Source organism: Nannospalax galili, unplaced genomic scaffold, assembly GCF_000622305.1.
Source record: "Nannospalax galili isolate Female #2095 unplaced genomic scaffold, S.galili_v1.0 scaffold75, whole genome shotgun sequence".
Taxonomy (NCBI): Eukaryota; Metazoa; Chordata; class Mammalia; order Rodentia; family Spalacidae; genus Nannospalax; species Nannospalax galili.
The window spans coordinates 4725359-4751258 of NW_008339433.1; the positions used below are offsets into that span (position 1 = coordinate 4725359).

Genomic DNA, 25900 nt, shown 5'->3' on the forward strand with positions numbered 1-25900 from the left:
GATACAGAAGCAGGATAACACTAGATAATGTGAAAGCCATATGGTGGTTGTCTCGGGCCCACATCACAACTGTCAGATGTCATTTATTCTTGGCAAACTGACAGAAGATAGCAGAAAGAAACTGGGGAGTCAGACTTTCAGAGTGGAAATAGCATAAAGGTATTTGCTCTGTGTAAGCCTCACTGCTGCATTTACCCGCCCACCTCAGTGCTCTATCACCTGCTGTTTCATTCCTAGGAACAATTCTTTCTGGTTCTCTGGTGTTTTGGCTTCATGGAGGAGAGTGGTCCTCCCTTCCAGTCCCCAGGCCCACACAGTATTTCCAGGTCTCATGCCTTTTGTTTAGAAATATTTTCAGAGTTCACAATGGTAGAATTACAGGGACATCCACAGGTGACGATTTAACAGGATTTGTCCATTCATTCCTGAATCTCCAGGCATATCGTTGGTGGAAAAGAAAGAATGAAAAAGTAAGCAAGCATCCACTGACTGACTTCATGGTATTGACATAAAACTGAAAAGCCATCATTCTCAGAAGTGTACGTGTGTTCAAAACACACATACAATATTAAAATATAATTTTTTCATTTAAAATGCATATTACATGTTATATAATTAACACTCAGAAGTGTTTGTGTAATTTACTTGTAGAAAATGAAAAGCTACCTATTGGTTTTACAACATAAAATTCATAAAATAAAGTTGAACTAAAAGTTTTTGTTTGATAAGGTAATTCTCAATATGGTAAAACTCTCTTAAGGACTTATATTAATTTTTATTTTTATTAAAAGATGAGCATTAAGGGGCTGGGGAGATACTTGGCAGGTTAGAGTACTTGCTATGCAAACATGAGGACTTGAGTTCAAATCCCCATCCTACACATAAAAAGCTAGGCATGGCCATACATGTGCCTATAACTCCAGTGCTGTTGGGCAGAGACAGGAGGATTGTTGGGAGCCTTGCTGGCCACCAGCTTAGCTCCAGGTTCAGTGAAAGACCCTATCACAGTAAAATAAGGCTGAGAATGATAGAGCAGGATACCCCATGCCCTCCACTGGTACACACACACACACACACACACACACACACACACACACACACACACCATACATATACACAAACGCACATAGACAGAAAGTAAGTAATTCTTTTAAAAATGAGAATTACATGCCAGTTAATTAGAATCCTCCCTAAAACAGTGCTTCTTAAAAATATTTTATTTTTTAATGTGTATGAGTGTATTGCCTGCATGTATGTAAGTGCACAGGTGTCATGCAATGCCCACAGAGGTCAGAAGAAGGCATTGAATCATTTGGAACTGGAGTTAAGGATGGTTATTAGCTGCCACAAGGGTGCTGGGAAACAAACCTGGGTCCTATACAAGAGCAGCAAGTGCTCTTAACTACTGAGCCATTTTTCCAGTCCCAACAATACTTCTTTATGTTGCTATAAATTTATATTTATTGTATTTTATTATACTACTACGGATTGAACCTAGAGCCTTGTGCATGCTAGTCATGCACTCTACCACTGAGCAATTCAAAAGTAATTTAGTTTGGGACAGGGTCTTTCTTTGTAGCTCAGGTTGGCCTTGAACTTGTGACCCTTCTGCCCTCAGCCTCCTGAGTACTTGGGATTATAGGTCTGTGCTATCAGGCCATTAATATTCAAAATTATAATAATAATATATTTTGACGTACAACTGTTCCCCCCCAAAATGTATCTATTTTGCAGAAAAACATTGTATAACCAAAGAATTGTTCACTTTGAATACCTTGCTCCCTTAATACCAAAACATGAGTCAAATCAAAACATGAATAGCTAAAACATGAATTGCAAAACATGTATAATAACATTCAATGTGCAGCTTTTCAGGAAGACATCTACTATGTGAAATCAACATTTCAGTGGCTAAAAGTTAATGTGTGACATGCCCTGTCCTCACTTCATCTCGTTCCAATCCATCTCCACAATGAAACAAGAGTGACCTTTCTAAAATATCAACTTGACTGTTTCTCCCAACTCTTCAAGTGCCCTGTCCTTCAACTTGCTTTAAACTTCACAGTGGATCCCCTTTGACATGCTTATGTCCAAACCCCTGAAAAACCCACAGCATGATCTAGATTCAGCTGCATTCTTACCATTCACTACCATTTCCCCGACACCATGCGTCTTCTAGCCACACAAAGTTCCTCTCATTCTCTGTAAAAAGCCATAGCCATAGGCTTATTTCAGCATCAGATGCTCCTAATGCAGTACCCTTTTCCAGAAGTACTCTCTCCTCACACAGAACACATTTCTTGTCCCTGCCTGGCCAAACCCTAGTCATCGCGTAGGTAGGTCCCGCCTTGAATGTTGCTTTCTCTAGGATTTCGCTGGTCAGAAGTCTGGGAGAACCATTTTTCATCTACTTGTCATGAGCACTTTATACTAATCCTATCATAACTCTCTCACATTATATTGTAATTGCTTGGTACTTGTCTTCCTCCTCCACTGCACTCTAAGTTCCATGAAGATAGACGCCATTGTTGTATACTACTGTGTTCACTAGGATCTACCACAGTGCCTGGCACATAGTAAATTCTTGATAAATTTGTGGCAAATGGATGAAGGTGTGTTTTGTTTAATCACCTAAACTTTAGTGGTACAATTAAGATATTTGTTTTTGTCTCATTTCAGTCTGTGATGCTTCTCTTACATAGCCAGCGGCGTTACATCTTTGAGTATGACCAATCAGATTGTCTGCTGTCTGTCACCATGCCTAGCATGGTGCGCCACAGTTTACAAAGCATGCTTTCGGTGGGCTACTACCGGAATATCTACACTCCACCAGACAGTAGCACTTCTTTTATCCAAGACTATAGTCGAGATGGCCGGCTGCTTCAGACACTACATCTGGGGACCGGGCGCAGAGTTTTATACAAGTACACAAAGCAAGCAAGACTTTCTGAGATTCTCTATGACACTACCCAGGTCACATTAACATATGAAGAGTCTTCTGGAGTGATTAAGACAATACACCTCATGCATGACGGATTCATCTGCACAATCAGATACAGGCAAACAGGTTTGTTATGAAATGGGCTAATAGTGTACATCAGCATCCATATTCTTTTCTAACCACATTCATAACAAGTGTTAATCTCTGCACTTGCATTTGTTTCAACAAATTTTTGTTTACTTATCCTATTATTTTCCTATCTAAACTTAAAACGTGATACAGTCTAACTGAAAGCTGGTTTCTTAAAAATATAAAGTGCATTTCTATCTCTCAGCTTACAAAAAGTTACAACTTCAGTACTTAGTTTTTATTCACCTCTGTATCTTCCCAAAGATGCATGTGCAAGAAATGAATCTCTGAAACTAGCTCAAGCCCTGTGTAAATTCTGTAAGCCTCAGTTGATGACAAAAGAAAGAACTTAGGGATTTAGTTCATCTATTGGGTTCATAACATGCCCAAGTGCAGTCACTTGAATGTTGGACAATGTAAAAACCTGACTGCCTGACATTGTAGCAAATGTTAAATAAAATTGAAGCATTTTTGCCAATGATGATAGCAAGAAAGCATGTGCATAATATCAGCTTCTTTCCTTGGTTTCCTTAATGGGTTGTTACTTCTATAATCTCTATAATTACATTCTTCTGTAATTATGCCATGCAGCATTTTTCTATATCACCAAAGGAACACACACACACACACACATACACATTGAAGGAGTGAGACTTCAAACATCAGAGCCAAATCTATATTATTTATTTTGCATGTGAAAGTATCAATACTTAATAAAACTTCTCTGATAGTTTGTGGTTTATCACCTAACCTTTTTCTCATTATATTTGATTCTTACAGGCCCTCTTATTGGTCGCCAGATCTTCAGATTCAGTGAAGAAGGTCTTGTGAATGCACGGTTTGACTACAGTTACAACAACTTCCGTGTCACAAGCATGCAAGCTGTGATCAATGAGACTCCTTTACCCATAGATCTGTACCGATATGTTGATGTCTCTGGTAGAACAGAACAGTTTGGAAAATTCAGTGTAATTAATTATGATTTAAATCAGGTCATAACTACAACAGTGATGAAGCACACTAAGATCTTCAATGCCAATGGACAAGTCATTGAAGTCCAATATGAGATCCTAAAGGCAATTGCATACTGGATGACTATTCAGTATGATAATATGGGCCGTATGGTCATATGTGACATAAGGGTAGGAGTAGATGCCAATATCACAAGGTACTTCTATGAATATGATGCTGATGGGCAACTTCAAACTGTTTCTGTGAATGACAAAACCCAGTGGCGTTATAGTTATGATCTGAATGGAAACATCAACCTCTTGAGCCATGGGAATAGTGCCCGTCTTACTCCACTCCGCTATGACCTCCGAGACCGTATCACCAGGCTAGGAGAAATTCAGTATAAAATGGATGAAGATGGCTTTCTGAGACAGAGGGGAAATGACATATTTGAGTATAATTCTAATGGCTTGCTGCAGAAAGCCTACAATAGGGTTTCTGGCTGGACTGTACAGTATTACTACGATGGGCTTGGGCGACGCGTTGCCAGTAAGTCCAGCCTAGGGCAGCATCTCCAGTTCTTTTATGCAGACCTTGCCAACCCTATAAGAGTTACTCATCTGTACAACCATACGAGCTCAGAGATTACATCTCTCTATTATGATCTCCAAGGTCACCTTATTGCCATGGAGTTAAGCAGTGGTGAAGAATATTATGTAGCCTGTGATAATTCAGGTACCCCACTAGCTGTGTTCAGCAGTCGAGGTCAGGTCATAAAAGAGATATTGTACACGCCTTATGGTGATATCTATCATGATACTTACCCTGACTTTCAGGTCATCATTGGTTTTCATGGAGGACTCTATGATTTCCTTACTAAATTAGTGCACCTAGGGCAAAGGGATTATGATGTTGTTGCTGGTAGATGGACAACGCCTAATCATCACATATGGAAGCAGTTGAATCTTCTTCCTAAACCATTCAACCTCTACTCCTTTGAAAATAACTACCCAGTTGGCAAAATTCAAGATGTTGCAAAGTATACCACAGGTATTTACATGGAATGAAATTAAGCTAAACTTGAACTCAGTACTGTCTGTTTTGTCACATAATCTCAAAGCCTTTGTACGTTCCCTCTTCATGTCACAAGTTATTGGGCATTCACCCTCTTCATTTTCTAGAGAGAGAAGATCATGTTTTCATCAAATATAATACTTTTGCATCCTATCCCATTTTCCTTTCCCTTTAAGCTGTTTCTCTGCTTCTTTCTTGAAAACTTACCAAAGTGATTTCATTAAAAAAAAAAACTCAGGGACTGGAGAGATGATTCAGTGGTTAAGAGCACTGGTAGCTTTTGCAGAGGACCTGGATTCAATTCCCAGCACCCATATGGCAGCTAACAACCACCAAAAACTCCAGTTCTAGGGACTCCAATGCACTCTTCTGATCTCTATGGGCACATGGGCATTTCATGACATGGGTGTGCTTACATACATGCAAGAAATACACTCATACACATAATAAAATAATAGGTACCACGTTATGAGTTTCAATGCCATGAACTGAGCCTATTCCTGAGATTATGAACAAGGCAATAGATTTCTAGATAGTAGGGAAAGATCATGTGTTTTAGAGTGAGTCAAATAAAGGAGGATGGTTATACTACTTTCCCACTAAGGTAGGATCATATCTCTCAAGTCTGAATAAGGTTTTTGAGCGTCTTTTTTTCTTTTCAATTTTGTATACCACAGACATTGGCAGTTGGTTGGAGCTGTTTGGTTTCCAGTTACACAATGTACTCCCTGGATTTCCCAAACCAGAATTAGAAAACTTGGAATTAACTTATGAGCTTCTCCAGCTTCAGACAAAAACTCAAGAGTGGGATCCTGGAAAGGTTAGTCAAAAAATTGGAGGCGAAGGAGAAAAAAAAATATAGATGCCCATCTAATACAAACAGTTTTGATATTTGCTTATTTCTCTGGGGACTTTTTGAATATTGACTAAAATGTGCATGATTTTTGAGGAGGCTTCCATGAAGAGATGACCGGGAAACTGCAGCTTTGAGAAAAGGAAAGACTAACAGATTACTTCCTGCCTGCAACAATAGACAAATAATAGCAAGGAGGAATTAAACTTTTAAAATTCTGAAATGGACTAGCAAAGGCAATAATGGATTCTATACAGAGAAAATGGTTCACTAAGAGACATGAAAGCATTAGATTTCAAACTGTCAGAAAATTTAGGGGATGTTGCCTTAAGAACAAGAAAATAGCAGAATAAAGCTATTCTGATAAAGAAAAAGTGTGGAAGCATAGTAAACAAAGATTTTAAATTTTACAGGGATAAAGTCTCTGGGAAACAAAAATTACTAAAACATCCAAGATGTAGCAGATGATTTCAGGAGGAATTAGAGGTACAAAGAGAAAGGAAAAAGAAATAAGAGAAATACATGCTTGTAAAATGGCAAACAAAAGGAAACTGCAGTTTGGGTAGGAACACCTGACATTTAAATAAAAAATGTAAAAGAAGAGAAATTCTAAATAGACATTCTAGACTTATATAACATATTTTCAATTTTTATGACTACAGGTTCTTTTCAAAAAAATTATCAAAATGTAAAATAAGACTATAAAAATGTTAATATTAGTGGATACTGAGAGTCATTAGTCTTTTCTCTTTATTTCTTATCATGTTCAAAACTTGCCAAATAAGAAGTGTGATTTTTAAGTACACATAAAAGAATCAGCATATGTCTTGCAGTTTTTGAAAGTTATTTATAATGTCATAAGTGGTTGGAAGAAGGAGTCATGCTTTATGAATTTTAATACCTTGCTGTGCCTAATGTATCACTCTACATGCAGTAATAACATCTAGTCAGTGTCAATTAAATCAGTTAATATAAGATCTGCTTTCTAAGGGAGCTTGACCTATTTACAGGTTCTTCTGCCCCTTTCCCTCCTAAGCTCAGAGAACATCATGGAAGAGGGGGCAGAAAGATTTTAAGAGGCAGTGGTCAAGGGAGGACTACTGCAAAACAACATCTTCTGAACATTCTAGGCAGTTGCACTCATGAACAATCAACAGCCCTGATTGCCTACACACAAAATCTGCATAAGAGCAATATAGTCAATATTTCAGCATGAGTTGGGGGAGGGGGGCGCAGAACCTCACAAAGCCCAAGAATTAGTTGAGAAGCTGGGCAGCCAGTGGCTGCTGAGGGAGAGAAAACTTGGTTTCCTTCAGAGGTGGGGCCCTTGGTAGGCTGCCCACACTAGAGTGGACAGCCCTACACCCACTGCATGTGGGCAACACTAATTGGTCACAATAAGTTTTGTTCCAACTTTATGGACATGAAACAGGGGGAAGGGGCCAGAAGATATTGACATGGGTACTGAGGGGTGGATTTGATCAGAATAAAGTGTATTCGTTTTGAAGAGGAAAATATTTTTTTGTTTGCCACAAGAAGGCAATGAAAAGAAAATGTAAAAAATTCCTTCTAGGTATGAATTTCTGATATACCAGGTTTAAACATATTTTCTTACACACAACCAAAACAATATGTAACAGTACTGAGAAATCAGTCACCTGTTGCCCTTACCTTTTCCCAATCTTGATGTAGAGATTCAAGTTTGGTCGTTTGGTCTTGCTTTTTTTTTTTTTTTTTTTTTTTTTTTTTTTTTTTAAGAGTCACCCTGTAGTCCCAGCTAGCCTGGATTCACTATGGAGACCAGGCTGGCCTTGAACTCGCAGAGATCCACCTGCCTCTGCCTTCCCAGTGCTGGGATTAAAGATGTGCAGCCACCATGCTGGGCTGGTCTTGCTTTTTAAATAATGACTGTGATAACTTAGGGAAGAAAGCATCCTTACCATCCTTTCATTTCGATAACCACCATGCATACAGCTGGTGTCTAACCCTGAGCTGCATTTTCCCTGTGCTTTCTTCTCTCTTAGACCATCCTGGGTATACAGTGTGAGCTCCAGAAACAGCTCAGGAATTTCATTTCCTTGGATCAACTTCCTATGACTCCCAGATACCATGAGGGGCGGTGTCTTGAAGGAGGGAAACAACCAAGGTTTGCTGCTGTCCCTTCAGTCTTTGGAAAAGGTATAAAATTTGCCATCAAGGATGGCATAGTGACAGCTGATATTATAGGAGTAGCCAATGAAGATAGCAGGCGGCTTGCTGCCATTCTCAATAATGCTCACTACCTGGAAAACCTGCATTTTACCATAGAGGGGAGGGACACTCACTACTTCATTAAGCTTGGATCTCTGGAGGAAGACCTAGTGCTCATTGGTAACACTGGGGGGAGGCGGATTCTGGAAAATGGTGTCAATGTCACTGTGTCCCAGATGACATCAGTGTTAAATGGGAGGACTAGACGGTTTGCAGATATTCAGCTGCAGCATGGAGCCCTGTGCTTCAACATCCGGTATGGGACAACTGTGGAAGAGGAAAAGAACCACGTATTGGAGATTGCCAGACAGCGTGCTGTGGCCCAAGCCTGGACTAAGGAACAGAGAAGGCTGCAAGAAGGGGAGGAAGGGATTCGGGCATGGACAGAGGGTGAAAAGCAGCAGCTTTTGAGCAGTGGGAGGGTACAAGGTTATGATGGGTATTTTGTTTTGTCTGTTGAGCAGTATTTAGAACTTTCTGACAGTGCCAACAATATTCACTTTATGAGACAGAGCGAAATAGGCAGGAGGTAACAAAAAAAATCACTGCCTTTGCGTCACCAAAGACTGCCTGTTTTTAAAACAAAAAAAAAATGGTTTATTGTATTGGTTTTCTAGATCAGAACTCTGTATATGTAAATATGGAGGAAACATATCCAACTGCCTTTCAATGTGACAGAAGATGGTATTTTAATATTGTTTGTTTAAACTCTTTAAGAAATGACAGAGATTTTTAGTTCTCGTGTGGCAGTATTCAAAAGAACACAAGCTGAACTCAAACAGCACCACTTTAAATTTGTTGAGCCATGCATATGTTCAACTACACAGAAGGAACCCAAGGTTCTCTATTTCTATTGTGACACCAAGTTTCATATTTAACTGTTGGCAGAACATGCGGGCTACTTGAAAAAGGTGGTGCAGTAAATATCTGAACCTTGCATCTTGAAAGACTGCCAGCCCCTTCACATTTTCCAGATCTGTTATAGGAAACCTAGAAAGAGTGTAAAATGTCCTCAACCATCATCTCCTAGAGTCAGAACCCATTTTCCCTCCTTCCCTGATTATTCCTCCTTGCTTGTTAAAGTAAATGCCATGTTGTTGTGCTGTGTTTTAGCGTGTGGTGGCTGGCTTCCGTCTACCATGCCTCACTGTGGGTCTGGTAAGTGGACTGAAGAGTCACTGTTTGCTTGTGTGTACATGATACCAAAGCAGCTGGTCAATGTGACCTCTCTCATATAACCTGTTTTGATTCCACTTTTTAATCAAATTGTCCAGCAGTATTGGTGTCATGTAAGCATAGCTTATATTAACCTGGGTAGGAATTTCCCATTTATATATAGGGTGTGTTTCGGTCATAGTTTCTCATTAGTAATTCCGTATTTATACACTAATCCAATGGTTTTGTGCACATGAAAGGTAATTTACTAAGAAGTGTGATTCTGGTACAATAGAAGAGGCTTTAGCGGGCACGCGTGCCTGTGATGCTGATACACATTAACTAGTACTGCAGAAATTTATAAGAGCCAAAACATTTAAAAGAATAGACCTAGTATTAAAGTAAAAGGAAAGTACCAAAGGGAAGACCAAACCCAACATGAGCATAATTGCTGCCACATTATTCATCCCACTTAGATTCATCTTTCAAATGTACAATCGTGTATTGAATGTCTCCCAGCCATATTCAGAAAATTGGATTAAGTGAACCCTTTCCAACTTAAAGCATTTCACCTAATTGCAGAGAGACAGACTTGTTTTTAACCACCATAATTGATGTGGTTATTTTACTTCTCTGTCTCTAATCCATTTGTTTTTATTTAATCATCTCTTCTGCCTAGGAAAATATTTTCACGATGGATTGTTTGTTCCATAATCACTCAAAATTTAGAGAAAGGGACAGGATTAAAGTTAATATAAGCTGCCGTTTCTCAATCTCTTATGAACCCTGCTGTAAAAGATGCCCCTTGATGAGCTGAGAGATTTGTGCCCATGGATACAGAGACAGTTTGCAGAATGCTGTGTAATTGCAAGTTACCACAAATGAAAAGACCTGACAGCACAATGTGCCCAGTAGAAATTCCCAACAGCCACATTCTCCAGTTGCAACACCAACTGAGAATATTTGCTGTCTGAAGGAGAATTTAGGGCAGAATGTTTACTTAGACTCTTGCAAGATACTACCTAAATGCAGTATGGGGGTCACTGGCTTGTTTTGTGATAACAGTTTGATGGGAAATATGCAAAGTCAGAATCCATGTTCCTGTTAAAAGTGAGAAAAAGGACAAGACCCCAGAAAACAGTAGGGAAGGGTACATTCAAACATTTCATGTTGAAACCTTCAGGTTCAGATCCTCACATTCTTATGTATGGACAGAGAGAGAGAGAGAGAGAGAGAGAGAGAGAGAGAGAGAGAGACAGAGAGACAGAGAGACAGAGACAGAGAGAGACAGACAGAGAGAGAGACAGAGAGAGACAGAGAGAGAGATCTTGATGAACACACATCTTTCTTTGTAATTGGAAGCACACCAGCTCAAGATACTGCTAATTCAGACAAAAATCACATTATTGGCTTTTCCCTGAATCAGGCCCGTGCCATCAGCACAGTATTTATTCACAATGGAATTCTGAAATTATTTACAAACTTGTTGAGAATTTGAATACCTCCACACCAACCTAAAAATAGACCTTAAGTTCCTAGAACCTCTGATGTTCTTTTGAGTCAGCGGGAAAATAATTTGTTGACTATATATAAATGTGATGTATTTTATCATTAATTCAAGCTGTCAATAGCAGAGTCTATTTTGCTTATATTTTAAGTGATTATATGTTTTTGCAATTCCCTAATGATATCTCATTTTCAAACTGCTTTAAATATTTATTAGAAACAATATTCAAAGCTTTTCCTTCATCATAATCACCTTGAATGGTGCATTTATAGTTTTTAATATGTATTTAGTTTGTTTGTGCCTTTGGTTTCTTAAAGTTATATTTGTATTATATTCAGGAAATGCACTTTTATCACTTACAGCTGTGGTTTTAATACTGCCTTGAACTATTACTGTTCTCTTTACAACTCCTCAAGTTTTGAGGAGGAAAAGAAAAACCAAAAGGTTAACACTAACAAATCATAAATCGAAGAGAAACATTTTGGCATTTCTTAAAAAGAATATGGAAATATTGAGTGCATTGCTTCCTGTTAGCAGGACAGAAAGAATGCCTTCACTGACTTTTCATTCTCAAGCTTAAAAGAACAATTCATTTGTGTGTCCTGATGACAGTAAAGGCTTTATAAGAGAAAGCATATGCATTTCTCACACCCAGAAGAGAGGTGGCTCACACCACACAGCCAAATACCACTCAAGGACGTCAAAGTGAGAGACCAGTAGTAGGACTCTCCTGTGAAGAACATTCTGGGCTGGAGGCCTTAAATACTCTGTGATAACTTCCTATTCTTAGGCCCATTTCATTTGTGCTTTTTAGTTTTATTTTGTTTTTACTGCTGCACTACAGTCTAGAAATCCAAATGAGCTGAAAAGTTCAAAGTGTAAGAGATATTTAAATACATTTATTTTTAGTTGCCATTCTAATCATTACTGATTAGAAGCATGGCTCCTGAAGGAAAGGGAAATAAAGCTCAATTCATACCTTCAGCAAAACCCTTACCATAGAAATAAGTATATGTTTTATTTTTAATCCGACAAAATAATGTATAAATTAAGCGTGTCATTTACTGTCACTTTATCTAGGAGATCTATAATATATAGACTACATATATAGTATATAATATATACAACATAGCCAAATGTGTGGAAACTTGACAATGTATAATTTGGAATTCACATGCTACCTACATAGTAAGGTATAAAATTAAGTTATAACTTCTAGAACATTTCTCTTTTTCATTATAGTTGATACAGTTTCAGACATTCCATCACTTATTTCCACATTTTCTTTTTTTGTTTCTTTCCCACTAGAACAGGCCCCACTGTAACATTACCTGAGAGAGTCAGGGCAAAGTTCCTGTGTTTATACAGATTTGTTTGTGTTAACAGCAATTGAGTTCAATAGTAATGAAAGCAAAAGTACAACAATGAAGTATTAAAACTTTGGAGAAAATGGAGTGTATTATAGCTTGTGGGAAAACATGTGGCTACAGACTGGATGCACCATTCCTTGTTTTCTTGAAGGAATTCCCATACACATAGCTGACCTGACTAGATCTCAGACTGCTCTTCCACAGCCTTCTGCAAGGTTCTTTATTCTGCAAATAAAACAAAAACAAAAAAAGAGAAAAAAAAAACCAAAAAAAAGAGCAAAAAAAATACAGAAAACAAACAACAAAAAGAATTCAACCACAAAACAGTGAGTTATTTCAATGTGTCCTTCATGTGAAAGCTGTTAAGGACCAAATATACTACTGTGTATAAGAAGAAATTGCTTCCTAAACAGTAATTGAACATACTTAGAGTTAAACTTGCTGTGGATTTTGTCTTGGCAGTTGTCACCTTACATTATTTGTCCAAGGAAATGTGTTTGGCAGTTAAAAATCTTTCCTTAGATTTAGTGGTGGACTTTATCCTCTTAAATAAATGTTAGTATATCAGATTGTGTCCTTGAAAAATATTTTACTTGTATGAATCATGACAATGTCTAAATCTTTACTATTCTTCTGGCAAAAGCATCAGTAAGAGAAAAGGTGGAAAGGAGAGGAACAGCCTTTATGTCAGAAAAATTCTTTTTAGCTACTTACTTTCTCATGAAAAGTAAAGATGTTTACAGTGTATGCCAAGATTTTCAGTTTCTATATAACAAGAGTTAGAGGTTCTAATCATACTGAAAATTGTGTTATAATGGCCTGAGCCATGTTGCTAAGAAACAGTAGGTTCCAATTTTGTATTCCTGCTCTCCTGTGCTGAAAAGTGACTGGGTACTGTACAGGTTCATGTTCTCTGGCTGCAGTTAAATGGTCTTTTGCATTTTGCTCTGGCTTTCAGGCCAGAAGCATGCATTTTTCTACAAGAGCATCACAACAACATGCTGTAAATATTTAAAGTTAAACATTATGTGTCAATATTTGAAAGAAAAGTACTTTGAATATTTCATTTTTAAAAAATAAAATTGCAAATGAACATTGTGTCCCATTTTATTCATGCGCCAACCTCCGTTCCCCAGTCAGTCTTGTCACCTGAGACAGGGACCAATAAAAAGCACACCACTTTGAAATCGTAGGTGCAAAAATAAAAAAGACACTAATCCTAGGCAGAAGTCCCTTCACTTTTATTTTTCATATAAATAGGTTCTCTGACACAAATGACCACTTAATAAACAAATGACTAGTGGCAGTAAATTTAAATGCCTCCAGGCCGTGATGTTTTGAGAGGTTTGCTCTCTTCTTCTGGTGACTTACTCGATAATAAAGAAAAAATTAAATTGCAAATAATATTTTTTAAAGCTGGTGATGGAGAGCTCGGAGAACAGAGTGTCCAAATGCATTGGAAAAAATTAAAAATATGTTTGGAAGCAGAAATAATGTCAGAGAAAAACAACAGCTCCTCCTAGGCCCTACACCATAGACAATAACAACTGGTATTTGTCACTTATTTTTCACCTGAAGACATTTCTAAATGGCACTGGGAAATCTAACCAATAGTTTTTCAAAAGTTTGACTTCAAACTGCATACCACCCCTTATTGAACTTTCTATTTTACGCCACTGCAAAATGCCCTGTTGTTTTTTCTGCTGATTAATTTATGTATCACTGACATATCAAGCATCATATATGCCATATGTACATATATAGAACACACATATATACATATATAGGGCATCATATAAAAAATACACACATGCAGAAAAATACTTAAGGAGCCAAAAATAGCCTTAACACAGCATCACCAAAAAGAAGGGAATTTATTAGTTTAACATAGGGATTTTTTGATAGTATGCATTCTCCCTTACTCTCAGAGTACTAAAAGGGGGAGGTACAGGAGCTCCTTTAGCAGAACAAGAAATAACAGCTTTATCCATATTGTTTCCCTATTCACCGTCACTTTTCTCGCCCTTCAGTTGACTATCTCTTTATTAAGGCAAAAGTTTCCAGCAATCACCTTCACTTTTAATATTTGAATATTAACTCAAACATTTTGTCAAATTACTCCGTAAAAGTTATGTAATTCTAGCCTTTCAACAATCCAGTGAGATGGATAACATTTAATTATTCGTACCTGGCAAATGCAATAAAGGTAACAGATGGACTCACTTAAGGTCACATGGATACTAAGGGACAAAACTGGAAAGAAAATACAGCTCTCATGCATTCCTGCTTTCATTCTGTCCAGTGTCAAATGTCGTATCACCTTTGGTCTTCTTGTGAGAAAATAAATGAATTTTCAGGGAGGGAGAAGCATCAAAGTGCGTGTGTGTGTGTGAGTGTGTGTGTGTGTGTGTGTGTGTGTGTGTGTGTGGTCTTTATGTTATGTCCATGAGTTCTATTCAATTTATCATATTTGTTTTATCAAAATATGTTTATTTAAAAAACCAAGTAAGAGTTGAAGAAATAGCTCAGTAAAGTGCTTGCCACAAAAGCATGAGGACCTGAATTCCATTTCCAGAACCAACATTAAAAAGCTAGTGTGCATGCTGACATCATTGCTGTAAGCTCATATGAGCAAGTTCCGAGATACCTGGGAGACTCTGTTTCCTTTTGGTCATGCACCACCCCTGGCTCTTACAATCTTTCCGCACAAAACCCATGCAAACTTAATCAGACAAAAGCCAAGGATAGAACTGGGGAAACCAGCAGGAGACCCCAGCCTTAGCCAAGGAGCTATTAGCTGATCACTGCTGCTTGAGGGAGCATTGATCTTCTTTGTGGACGCGATGCTAGATAGGCTGAACAGGCTACAGTGGATAGACTCACACCAAGGGACATCTGGGGACACAAACTTGACTTGATAGGCCTTAACACATATGACAGAATGCATGAATTCCATGGGCAGGCTATGGGGGAGGGTACAGATCCAGGAGGGGGTCTAAATATGATTAAGAGATATTGTATGAAATGCACAAAAATTCAATAAAAATATATATTGGGGGAAAAAAAACTGTGGTAGTACATGTTTGGATTCCCAGTGCTGGGGAGGCAAAGATAAGCAGATCCCTGGGCCTTACTGGCCAGACAGCCTAGCCCAGTAGATGAAATCCAGGCAAGAGACGAGACCCTGCCTCAAAAAATAGAAAGGGTAGGCATTGGAATGGTGCTTTAGGTTGTCCCCTGGCCTCCATACTTAGGCACGCATGAATATGACACACACAAGAACATGAGCACACACATACACATATAAAAATAAAACCCAAATGGCCTAATAAGAATTCAGCCTTTTACTACAAATTTGGCCAATGACCCCAAGTTATGAAGGTCTCCAAACTAGGTAGTAGCAGCAACCTGAAAAATGGCCCAGGGAACAGCAGTGCTCAACTAAAATTGAGACCCTGGAGCTAGAGAATTCTGCCTGCAGAAAGGGATCAGAGGACATGCTTCATTGAGGTGTGATTTCAATAACAAAGTGGATTTGAATAAAGTTCACCATCTCAGATTTTCTACATTGTTATGAAAGTGAGTTATTAGCAGGAACAAGAAAAAAAATAAAAACAGCTTTGGGGTGGGAAATAGCATTGTGGTTAGAAATAAAATGTTTTACGTTTAAAAAAAATAAAAATAATAGTACCCCACTTCCTGCAAGGGCAACATGGGTGACAATATTAAATACATAACAGCCTAACAGAAAAACTAGGCTTCATGTAAACTTGACATGATGAAGGGCAAACCTGGGTTTATTATTAATAGACTTCGGATTCTGAACTCAATAAAGTGACTCGATTAAAACACAGCCTGATGTGATAATATTCTTAACAGATTTTAAAATGTTTCTCACATTTTTTAAAGTATGCATTCTACCCAAAGAAAGAATATCTTAAATTTATTTATACCAGATGTCTTAATCAAAGATGTTTGTAGATTTATTCTACCTGTGAACTACCACAAGATTCCCTGCCTGCAACCATCAGACAATTACTTAAGCTTGTCTCCCTACTGACCTTATGTCTCTAAGAACAAATTTCAGAAGAAATAGACAGAAATTTGATAAGCTTTCATGTTTCTTGTGGGATTGCTGACACACTTTTTAAAAAAGAGATGTGTGCTTGGAAATATATGTGCATTTTTCTATGTTGACTCAGCATTTTACAGGTATACGTGTTCAGCATGACAATACTATAGATATGGCAAGGATATGATCTTTCTATAAAAGTGCACCCTATTACATACTGAGAAATAAAATGATTCTCATGTTGGGAGTCAAAAATTGAAATAAACTCGATGAGTAAAGTCTAAACAAAGAAGATAGAGCCAAGCTCATTGACCGGAAAGTTTGACAATAATAAAATCAGAAAAAGCACTTACCTTTTTCAGGGAATTATTCCAATAAGGTAAGACAGCCTTGATCAGTGCTTTAGTTTGTTAATAGCGTTTGTCTCTGTGTCTTTATTTTAAAGGAATATTTTAAGAAAAAATTGATAAATAAAACTTTAGGATACTTTACTACAACTCAAAAGACCACTAATGATTTCAGAAACAATAATAAAATCAGAAAAAGCACTTACCTTTTTCAGGGAATTATTCCAATAAGGTAAGACAGCCTTGATCAGTGCTTTAGTTTGTTAATAGCGTTTGTCTCTGTGTCTTTATTTTAAAGGAATATTTTAAGAAAAAATTGATAAATAAAACTTTAGGATACTTTACTACAACTCAAAAGACCACTAATGATTTCAGAAAGTGTTTTTATTTTTTTAAAAAAACAATAAGACCTATAGAATCTAACTTGTGTCCCTAAATGTCCTTCAAAGTGGGTTCATCCAGCAGCCATGTTTGCCACAATTTCCTTAAGTTGAGTTGGGGTTTCTTACCCACTTCCTCATGTCCATGCTGGAATATTGTCTGACATGTGTTTTCGTGGGACTTGTGCATGCTGTCACCATTGCTATGAGTTCATATGAGTAACTGACCAGCTGTCTGGAAAACTCTGTTTCCTTGTGGTCATCCACCCTCGCTCGCTCTTCCAATCTTTCTGCCCCCTCTTCTGCAATGATCCCTGAGCCTTCAGAGGCAGAAGTTTGATATATGTATCTTATTCAGGGATAAACACTCTGCAGCTTCTTATTCTCTGCACATTGGCTAGTTTTGGTTTTCTGTGTTAAACACCATCTGCTGCATAAGAAAGCTTCCCTGCTGAGAGATGAGGGACACATTCATCTATGGGTATAACAATAAATCATTAGGAGTCAGTTTAATTCAACAATTATTTAATAGAAAACTAGTATTAGGCTCTCCCTTAGAAAGCATTTTTCAATCAAGGCACTTGTATAGGAACATACAAACATCACTAATATATATGTAAAGTTATTCAAGAATAAACAGATTCCAGAGAGTCAAAAACGACACGTATACTGAAACCTAAATTCAAGCTCAGATAATTTAAAAGTATTTTTAAAGACTAGGGGTGTCACTCACTCAGTTGGTAGAGTGCCCAGTACACATAAAGCCCTGCATTGAAGTCCCAACACTCCATTCATCAAGTGTGGTAGCACATTCCTATTATCCAAGAACTCAGGATGTGGAGGCAGAAGGATCATCAACTCAAGGTCTTCCTCAGCTACACAGCAAGTTCAAGGCCAGCCTGAACTACATGAGATCCTGTCTCGAAAGAATAGTATTTAAGTATGTGGATTTTAGTTTTTGAAAATAGATTTCTGAATTCATTTACAAATTAGTGATGCTCTGGCTTCAACAAATGTTGAACTTCCCACATCAGTGTTACTATGCAACATCTTTGTACTGTCTTAGCATCCATGTTAAATGTTCAGTAGGCAAAAAGTAGCTCTTTCCCTCAGCAGTTCTCTCCTTCTTAATCAAGCTGACAGCATTCATGCAAAACCCAGAGCTCTATAGTTCACAGATGGAATTAACCTTTCCTATGGACTATGGACCAGAGTATATGTGCTGATTCATCCTGCCTCAAAAGACAGATTGGCCTATACATTGGAAACTTCACTTACATGTCTATCAACTCTTGTAATCATTGTTGTCTTTTAAATGTTCTTTTTATTGTTTTTACTGTTAACTTTCTTGTCCAAGTGGAGAGTGAGTTGCCTGAAGGCAAGAAACAGGTGTTTTACTTCTCTACCCCCAGTGCCCTTTGTTGTTTGTTTGTTGAATGAATAAGTTCTGTGAGCCCTAAAGCAATGTGGCATGCTATCATTCAGAAAAAAATCATGAAAATATAAATGTAGGAAGAAAACACTGCATACAATTCCAACTCTTAGGTTTCAATGACTCAGAATTGTTAAAAATTAATGAAACAACAAGGTTTCCCTTGGTTCTATGAGGTTACCTAATAACAAATCATTGGGTCATGAGCCTCAGTGAGTGCTGAAGAGTCCCTTCCAAATGAAGTTCTACATGTAGAAACAATTGGGGCAGAGTTAAATGAAAAAAAATTTTAAAACATTTCATATGATCAATTTCTAACATAATGTCAAAACCAGTAGCATCAAATACAATAAGCAGTGGCTATATTATATCATAGACTCTTAAAGTCCAGATTGGTCTGTGGATTTCGTTTGGTTTTCAGGCAGGGTGTTTCATACTGGAAGATGATATTATTAAACTCCCGATCTCCCTGCTTCTACAATTCTCAAGCGCAGGAATTCAAACTGTGCACTACTACACTCCACTGATCCACAGAATTAACTATCCAACAGCAGAACTCAAGGCAAGAAAGCTGATAGATTAGACAAATATTCTATGCTCTTTATCTAGTGCTTGTTTTAGCACACAACTTTAAAAATCTCAAAGGAGCTTGTGGCACCATATGTGGTAGAGAACTGCACACCAACCACCTTCCTAAATGCAATCAAGCAAGATACTTCAAAATCAGTAGCTATCAAATATTTCATTTAAAATGCTGCTTTGGAAAAACGCATGAAAATTATTTTTATATACACTTGGTAAGAATTGACATTAATCATTTATGAAGTACTCACTGGGCTTTAAAGTGTTTCCCATTTGCAAATACAATAACTAGAAGTACCCTAAAGGATTATTTTTCCCAATCTCCACTTTAAAGCACTTCATTATCCACAATGTTCTTTTCAGCTTTAGCATCAGGCTAGGTGTGTCCATTACAGGACTGGAGTGGTGTTAGAATGCATGTGTAGCTCACTGAACTGTATTATCTACAATATACAAGACTTAGCATATATTTAAATTATGAAAATAAAGTACAAGGTGTTTTATTCTTCTTCATGGCGCTTTCAGGAAAACATCAGAATCTCTTTTCCCTAAAGAAAAAGAATAACAAAAATCAAGAAAATTTAAATTTATATAGTATTAAAATTACAGGTTAACTCAAATTGGTGATATTGAACAGGAAACTCAAGATGATGCAAACCAATGATATACCTCATTTAACTGTCACTTAAAACTGAGCCATAAAGAATGGAATACTGGGAAAAAGAGAAAATCTAGCTCCTGTGGAAATTAAAATTCTATTTGCATTTCTATTTTAAGTACTAACTATTCATTAATTTAATTCACTACTTGACTCTGATGATCAATTTATGCCTGAGCCTGGATCCCTGTCAAAAAAAAGATATAAAAACTCATTTAATCAGAAGTATTAACTGAATCAAGGCACATCATCTTGCTCAACACAACTTATTAACCTCTTTTCAAAGAGGAATAAGAGCTAGTAGTGACAGACATTGGCTGGCATTCACTCTTTGGCATGAGACAAACACTAAATATAGTTTTGCTCAAGAGAAGTAATAATTTATGCCAGTAAAACAACCAAGTTTGCTCATTTAATTTCCTTTGCCATTTTAAGATTCCATGCATTCAAACACCATTCATTCAGAAATCAGAATCACATATCCCAGAAGCAGGGGAAACACTGTTTAGGGGAAACATTGTTTACTAAGCAAAAAGTAAAGGATAGGCCAAGTGTTCTCTGAATCAACCCATCTTTCAGACCATTTGTGCCTAGATTAGTGAAGTAAAATGGTACTCACTAGCTACAGAAGGAACCAGGAAGAACAAGATAGAACAAGAGATGCAAATATTATAGCCTTAGAATTTTTTGCACTGGGCACAGTTCTATTAAAAGTGTATATTAGAGCGTATTGAGGCTCTAGCATATCATTGGTTCTCATCTGACTTGCTGGCTATATCTTCCACAGTTCATGATATGATCATGAAAACGTACACCCCCCTTCACTTCCAAATTCTTTCACAAATGAACATTAAACCCTACCTGTGGTGCCTTGTGTACCTCTGGCAGAGGACTTCTCGACCGGATACTGCAGAGGAATTACAATGCCTTGATCTGGTTTCTGAAATGCTGAAATGAGATTTTTTATTTTCCGGAAAAATCTTTTATGTACCCCAGGTGCTGTCTGGAAAATAAAAGGCCAAGAAAATTATTTATTTACCTCATAACACTTTTAAAAAGACCTATAAAACGTGGGAGGGATGCTTAGAGAGGTAACATTTGTGTAACTTTCTCAAATATTTGAAAACATATGGAAGAAGGGAAAACAACATTCCAGAAGAGCTTACTTTGGATGGCTGAATTTCCCTGCAAGAGGAGCTAATGAGCTGTCATTCAGTTCTCCCAAGGGTGGTATTAGTTTGTACAAGCTCCTGCTCACAGCCCTGCCCTTCCTGCCTGCTACCCATCATACATCTCGAACCTCTAAGGGTATACAGGCCATTACCCACAATGAATTCAGCAACAGAGGGGATGCAGTTAAACATAAAAAGCCCAGATCCTACAGGTCATTAATAAAGAGCCTAGGGAACCAAAACAACAACAGCCAAAAGCCTGTCTCCCCCATCATCATTTCACAATATAAAATACTATACAGGAAATTAAAAATTACCATTATACACACCGTGCACAGCTAGTTAGTACTCATACTTTTTTTCCTCATAATAGGTCTGCTTCATCCTTCACATTATTTTTCTCTTCCTTGGGAAACCTCCTTATGCTTTCCCAATTTATTCTCACAGCCAGCACTACACTATAACAAAGATTTCTCTATGACATGAGAATGAAAAAACTATAAAAGGTCACATTTATTTATATATTCATTTGTTTTTAAAGAAACGGTATTTGCAGGTGGCTGTTAAAATGTATTCCTTCTGTGACATCAGCCCTCTCACAAACACACTGCCTGAAATCAACAATTTCCCACAAAAGCTTATGAGCCAAACTTAAGGCATCAGCTCAAAACTGTCATTTTACATAAAATAAAATAGTGCTGCTATGAGCAATTGAACAATGACTAGTTTTTTTTTTAAGTTGTTTTTCAGCTATTCCATCTGGAAGATTTTTGAGCTGGGAGCTGCTTGGTTTTTAGCATTTAATGAGAAAAAACATCAAAGCTGTCATGCAGACTTCTGTCAACTAGACAATGAGCTAGAGATAACAGACTATCCAAAGTTAGTCATGGTCACTGGCTACTTTGGAGGAAGTAGTTTTCTAGTACAAACACCACAGAAGTTCTCCTTGGCTGTAAATTAGTATCCACCTGTACACTTTTAGTAGCTGTAGAACAGTCTCCCATCCAGTTCTATCCCTGTTGTCAAAATATCTTCCTAAATTTCTGTTGAGGCCTCATCCAAAAATAACATGGTCATTCTTGCAGAGACCCAAATAGCTCTTTGCCTCCAAAATAGAATCTACAAATTGCAAAGACAGGCCATAGGCACAAAATTCCTCCTTTAGGTCTTTCTTAGAGCACTTTTTGGTTTCAACACACTTTCCTATCTTTTGCCTTCACTGTTCTGTCACAGACTGGTAGTTATTGACTCTTTCAGTTATTCGCATTTCATAGATAAAAACATGTAAACAAATCATGTTTCTTAAGGAAAATTAACCAGATTATCTGAGGTCACACAGACAATCAGAAGCAACAGAATTGTCTCTGAATCCTTTTCCAGTTAGGACTAGATCAAGAAGTTTCCAGTGAAGCTAAAGTCACCAGTCAGGAGACAAACTACATGTGAAAATTTTCATTTATGCTTTTACTTTTTTTAAATTTTTTATGTGTATGAGTGTATTGCCTACATGGATGTAAGTGCACCCATCTCATGTAATGTCCATGGAAGTCAAAGGAGGGCATCCTGGAATTGGAGATATAGACGGTTGTTAGGCTCCATGTGGGTGCTGGGAACCAAACACAGGTTCTCTGCAAGAGCAGCCAGTGCTTTTAACCACTGGGCAATCTCTCCTGTCTCCATTTATGCTATTTCTGTGGCTTATAAAATTAGTTTCAGGGGAGGCAGCATTCTATGTGGACTAATAGGAGTTAACACTTGATTATCTGTGCTAACAGAGAAGACTAATAGCACCAGACAGAAAGAAGGAATTTGAACTTGAGACTTTCTTCAGCAAATGACTGACCTAATTTATCGTGCTTTTCTTAAACTAATAAGTAAATTTTTTATTGTCTAAGGATCTCCTGATGACCAACTACCCAAAAAAGCCCATAGGCGCAGAAATTGGCAGGGAGAGATCAGGAGAATTTTTACAACATACTGATGACAATCCATCCACAAATAAATGATAGTTAACTATATGTAGAATTCTCTAAATTAGCAATTCCTCATAAGTTTTGCCTGAGTCACAAAAGAGTTAATAGATTCAGCAACCTTCTACCTAAAACTAAGACTACGCATGGTAATTCTCTTTTATCATTCAGTAGATCCAAGGTTCAATTTCATTCCACAACTTGAAACATATCCTAGATTTCAAACAATCTATGCACAGAGGAAGGAATACTACTGCCATAATTGTTCATACAGTGTGGCAAATGAAAATATTGTTCCAGTAAGCAACATAAATATCACTTAACCCACTTTGAACAAAACATTTATCATAAGAATTGCAACACTGACAGCCACTATCCTGTTGGCGAATTCAGTTCTTATTCAAGTTTGTTCAAGTCCCAAACTGTCACCTCTTAGTTATCCATGAAAACACGTTTTGGATCACAGCTGATCTTCAATATGCTCTAGAGAAATTTCTTCTACTCAGGTGGTATGAACTCTGAGAATACACACTCCTTTAATAGTCACCTTAGCAAGAAGGCAAAATTTGTAGACAGGAAAAATGCAATAAACATTTCCTGAAACTAAGGATTTTTTAGCTCTTTTAAATTTGTGGATAATACACTCCAATCTTCTGCTATCTTGCTGTAGATAACTGAAATATTGTTATATAAATTAGGTCAAATCAGAAAATAGAATGAGGGGTATTTATTCTCAACAAACTCTTCCTTGCTTACCATAATCACAAGTATGTAACAATTCAAATATAATGTTGTATTTGAAATGGAGGAAAGCACATTTATAAACAAATATAAGAATCTAACATTCGTTCCATTAAAAAATAAAATTGTGCAGCAGAAAGGTATTTCTTGAGTGAAAAGGACTATTTGTGACCAACTCATACACAAATTCATATACAAACATATATCAGATATGCATAACTATTAGTCATGATAAATTGTTTAATTATATGCAGCGATACAAAGATTCTTCTAAGTAGGCACAAATAGTTTTGATTAGAAATTGTACTTACTTTTCCTTAAGTAGTATTACTTATCCTGACATAAAGTAACAATGTGGCCAGCAAGGGGCAGGGGGCATGAGGGGGAAAAGGACCATCAAATAACATTAGACACTTGTCTTATGAAACCTATTTCTATATACAATGTATACGCCAGTAAAAAAGCAAAAATTAGTTGAAGATATCATTCAGTGAGACAGCACTTGCCTAGCATGAATGAGTCCCTAGGTTTAATTCCTAGTATTGCAAACAAAATCACTAAAAGTTAAAGGCAAAACTTAAAATCTTGGGGCTGGAGAGACAGCTCAGCGGTTAAGAACATTGGTTGTTCTTGCAGAAGACCCAGGTTCGAATCCCAGCACCCACATGGCAGCTAATAACTGTCTCTAACTCCAGTCCTAGAGGATCCGACAGTCTCTTCTGACCTCCGCCGGCACTGCACGACACAGGTGCACTTACCTACATGCAGGCAATACACTCACACACATAAAATTATAAGAATAAAATTTAAAAGAACTTAAAATCACCAGGCGTGGTGGCGCACGCCTTTTATCCCAGCACTCGGGAGGCAGAGGCAGGCGTAAAGAACTTAAAATCGCCAGGCGTGGTGGCACACGCCTTTTATCCCAGCACTCGGGAGGCAGAGGCAGGCGGATCTTTGTGAGTTCGAGGCCAGCCTGGTCTACATAGTGAGTTCCAGGACCGCTGGGGCTGCAAGGAGACCCTGTCTCAAAAAGACACAAAAAAAAGAACTTAAAATCTTAAACAAATAACAATGTGCTTGAAAATTTGCCCTAATTTATCTTAGCACTTTAAAATGTTTAGAGTTTATAAGATGTTTTAAATGCATCAATTAATTATTACTAGATGTTAATATTAACATGTATGCTTCCAAAAGATCATTATGAAGTACTTTCACTTTCAAGATGGACTGTTATAGAGTCAGAAACCAGCTGGGTGGTGGCACATGCCTTTAATCCCAGCACAGGAAGGTGATCTCTGTTAGAGGCCAGCCTGGCTTACATAGCGAGTTACAGGCCAGTTATAGCTACGTAGTGAGACCCTGTCTCAAAAAAGAGTCAGAAACCAACAAAAGCATTTGAGTTTGAAGACTCCAGCTGTAACAGATATATCAATGATCAGGAAGATGGGATATACCACACTTCCTTGGTCTGTAGAAAAATTTCACTTTACAGGCATTTCTTAAAATGGTACAGTGGGTTTCAAATGTTTTCAAAGACACAAGAAAACTTTGTTCTGAATAAATCTTATTTAAAGTCCAGGTTCATAAACTAAATTAAATGGTATTGTTCAATTGAAACCAAGAGGTACCCAGAAGTATACCCACTCACCTCCTCTCCTGCCATCCCCTTCTCAGGGCATCCCAAGATAAAAGAGCACTATGATTCTGCAGAATATGTCTTAAAAACACTGCAGTACCATGTATGGACTCCCTATGTAAATATGCATGAAATTCACAAAGAATAAATTTTAAAATTGTTTTTTAAAAGCACTACAATTTGCCCTTCTCTATTCCAGCTATCCAGAGGTCTCCAACATGGCTCAAGTGGGAGTCCTGCCGACTCACAAAGAGCAGCTTCGATTACCTAAACTCTTAGAAATCCCTCCATTCTCTGAACTGATGTGCTAAGTAGCTTAGCGCCAGACTCTACGCATATTGTTCAGCACTTTTCAGCACTTCACGTTTTTTACAGGCTAACTATGTGCCAGGCTCTGCAACTAAGCACTTCTTTACATGAATTATCTTATACTCCTTAAAATGAATCCTCTGAGTAAAGGAACATTTGTAGGCTCATTTTACAAATGATGAAACTGGTTCAGGCAAAATTAACCATAAAGAGGACCAGGCCTGGAGCCTAAGTACACATGACAGCAAAGCCCAGGATCGTACACTACTATCTAATTCATTGCGCTATTGCCTGAAGGCTTTTATAGACTATTAAAAAGTAGGAATCCTGTTTTTTTTTTAATCCACAACAGCACTAACAGTAGCATT

General features: G+C 37.5%; 2 protein-coding genes across 3 annotated transcripts in view; one reads left to right on the plus strand and one right to left on the minus strand.

The window, feature by feature from the left end:
- Positions 1 to 10625, plus strand: part of Tenm1 (teneurin transmembrane protein 1) — an 873778-nt gene extending 863153 nt beyond the window's left edge. Inside the window, exons 31-34 of the mRNA XM_008833909.1 lie at positions 2680 to 3067; positions 3851 to 5071; positions 5773 to 5915; positions 7973 to 10625. Of these exons, the coding sequence (XP_008832131.1) occupies positions 2680 to 3067; positions 3851 to 5071; positions 5773 to 5915; positions 7973 to 8731 (2511 nt within the window). The 3' untranslated portion in view covers positions 8732 to 10625. The remainder of the gene's footprint in view (positions 1 to 2679; positions 3068 to 3850; positions 5072 to 5772; positions 5916 to 7972) is intronic.
- An 8775-nt stretch (positions 10626 to 19400) lies between these two features.
- Sh2d1a (SH2 domain containing 1A) overlaps positions 19401 to 25900 on the minus strand; it is a 24118-nt gene continuing 17618 nt past the window's right edge. Inside the window, exons 3-4 of one of the 2 annotated variants that reach the window (XM_008833910.2) lie at positions 20563 to 20704; positions 19401 to 19591 (exon numbers count right to left, since the gene is read on the minus strand). In XM_008833910.2, coding sequence (XP_008832132.1) covers positions 19554 to 19591; positions 20563 to 20704 — 180 coding nt within the window. In that variant the 3' untranslated portion in view covers positions 19401 to 19553. The remainder of the gene's footprint in view (positions 19592 to 20562; positions 20705 to 25900) is intronic. The other variant, XM_008833911.2, reaches the window with a different exon arrangement.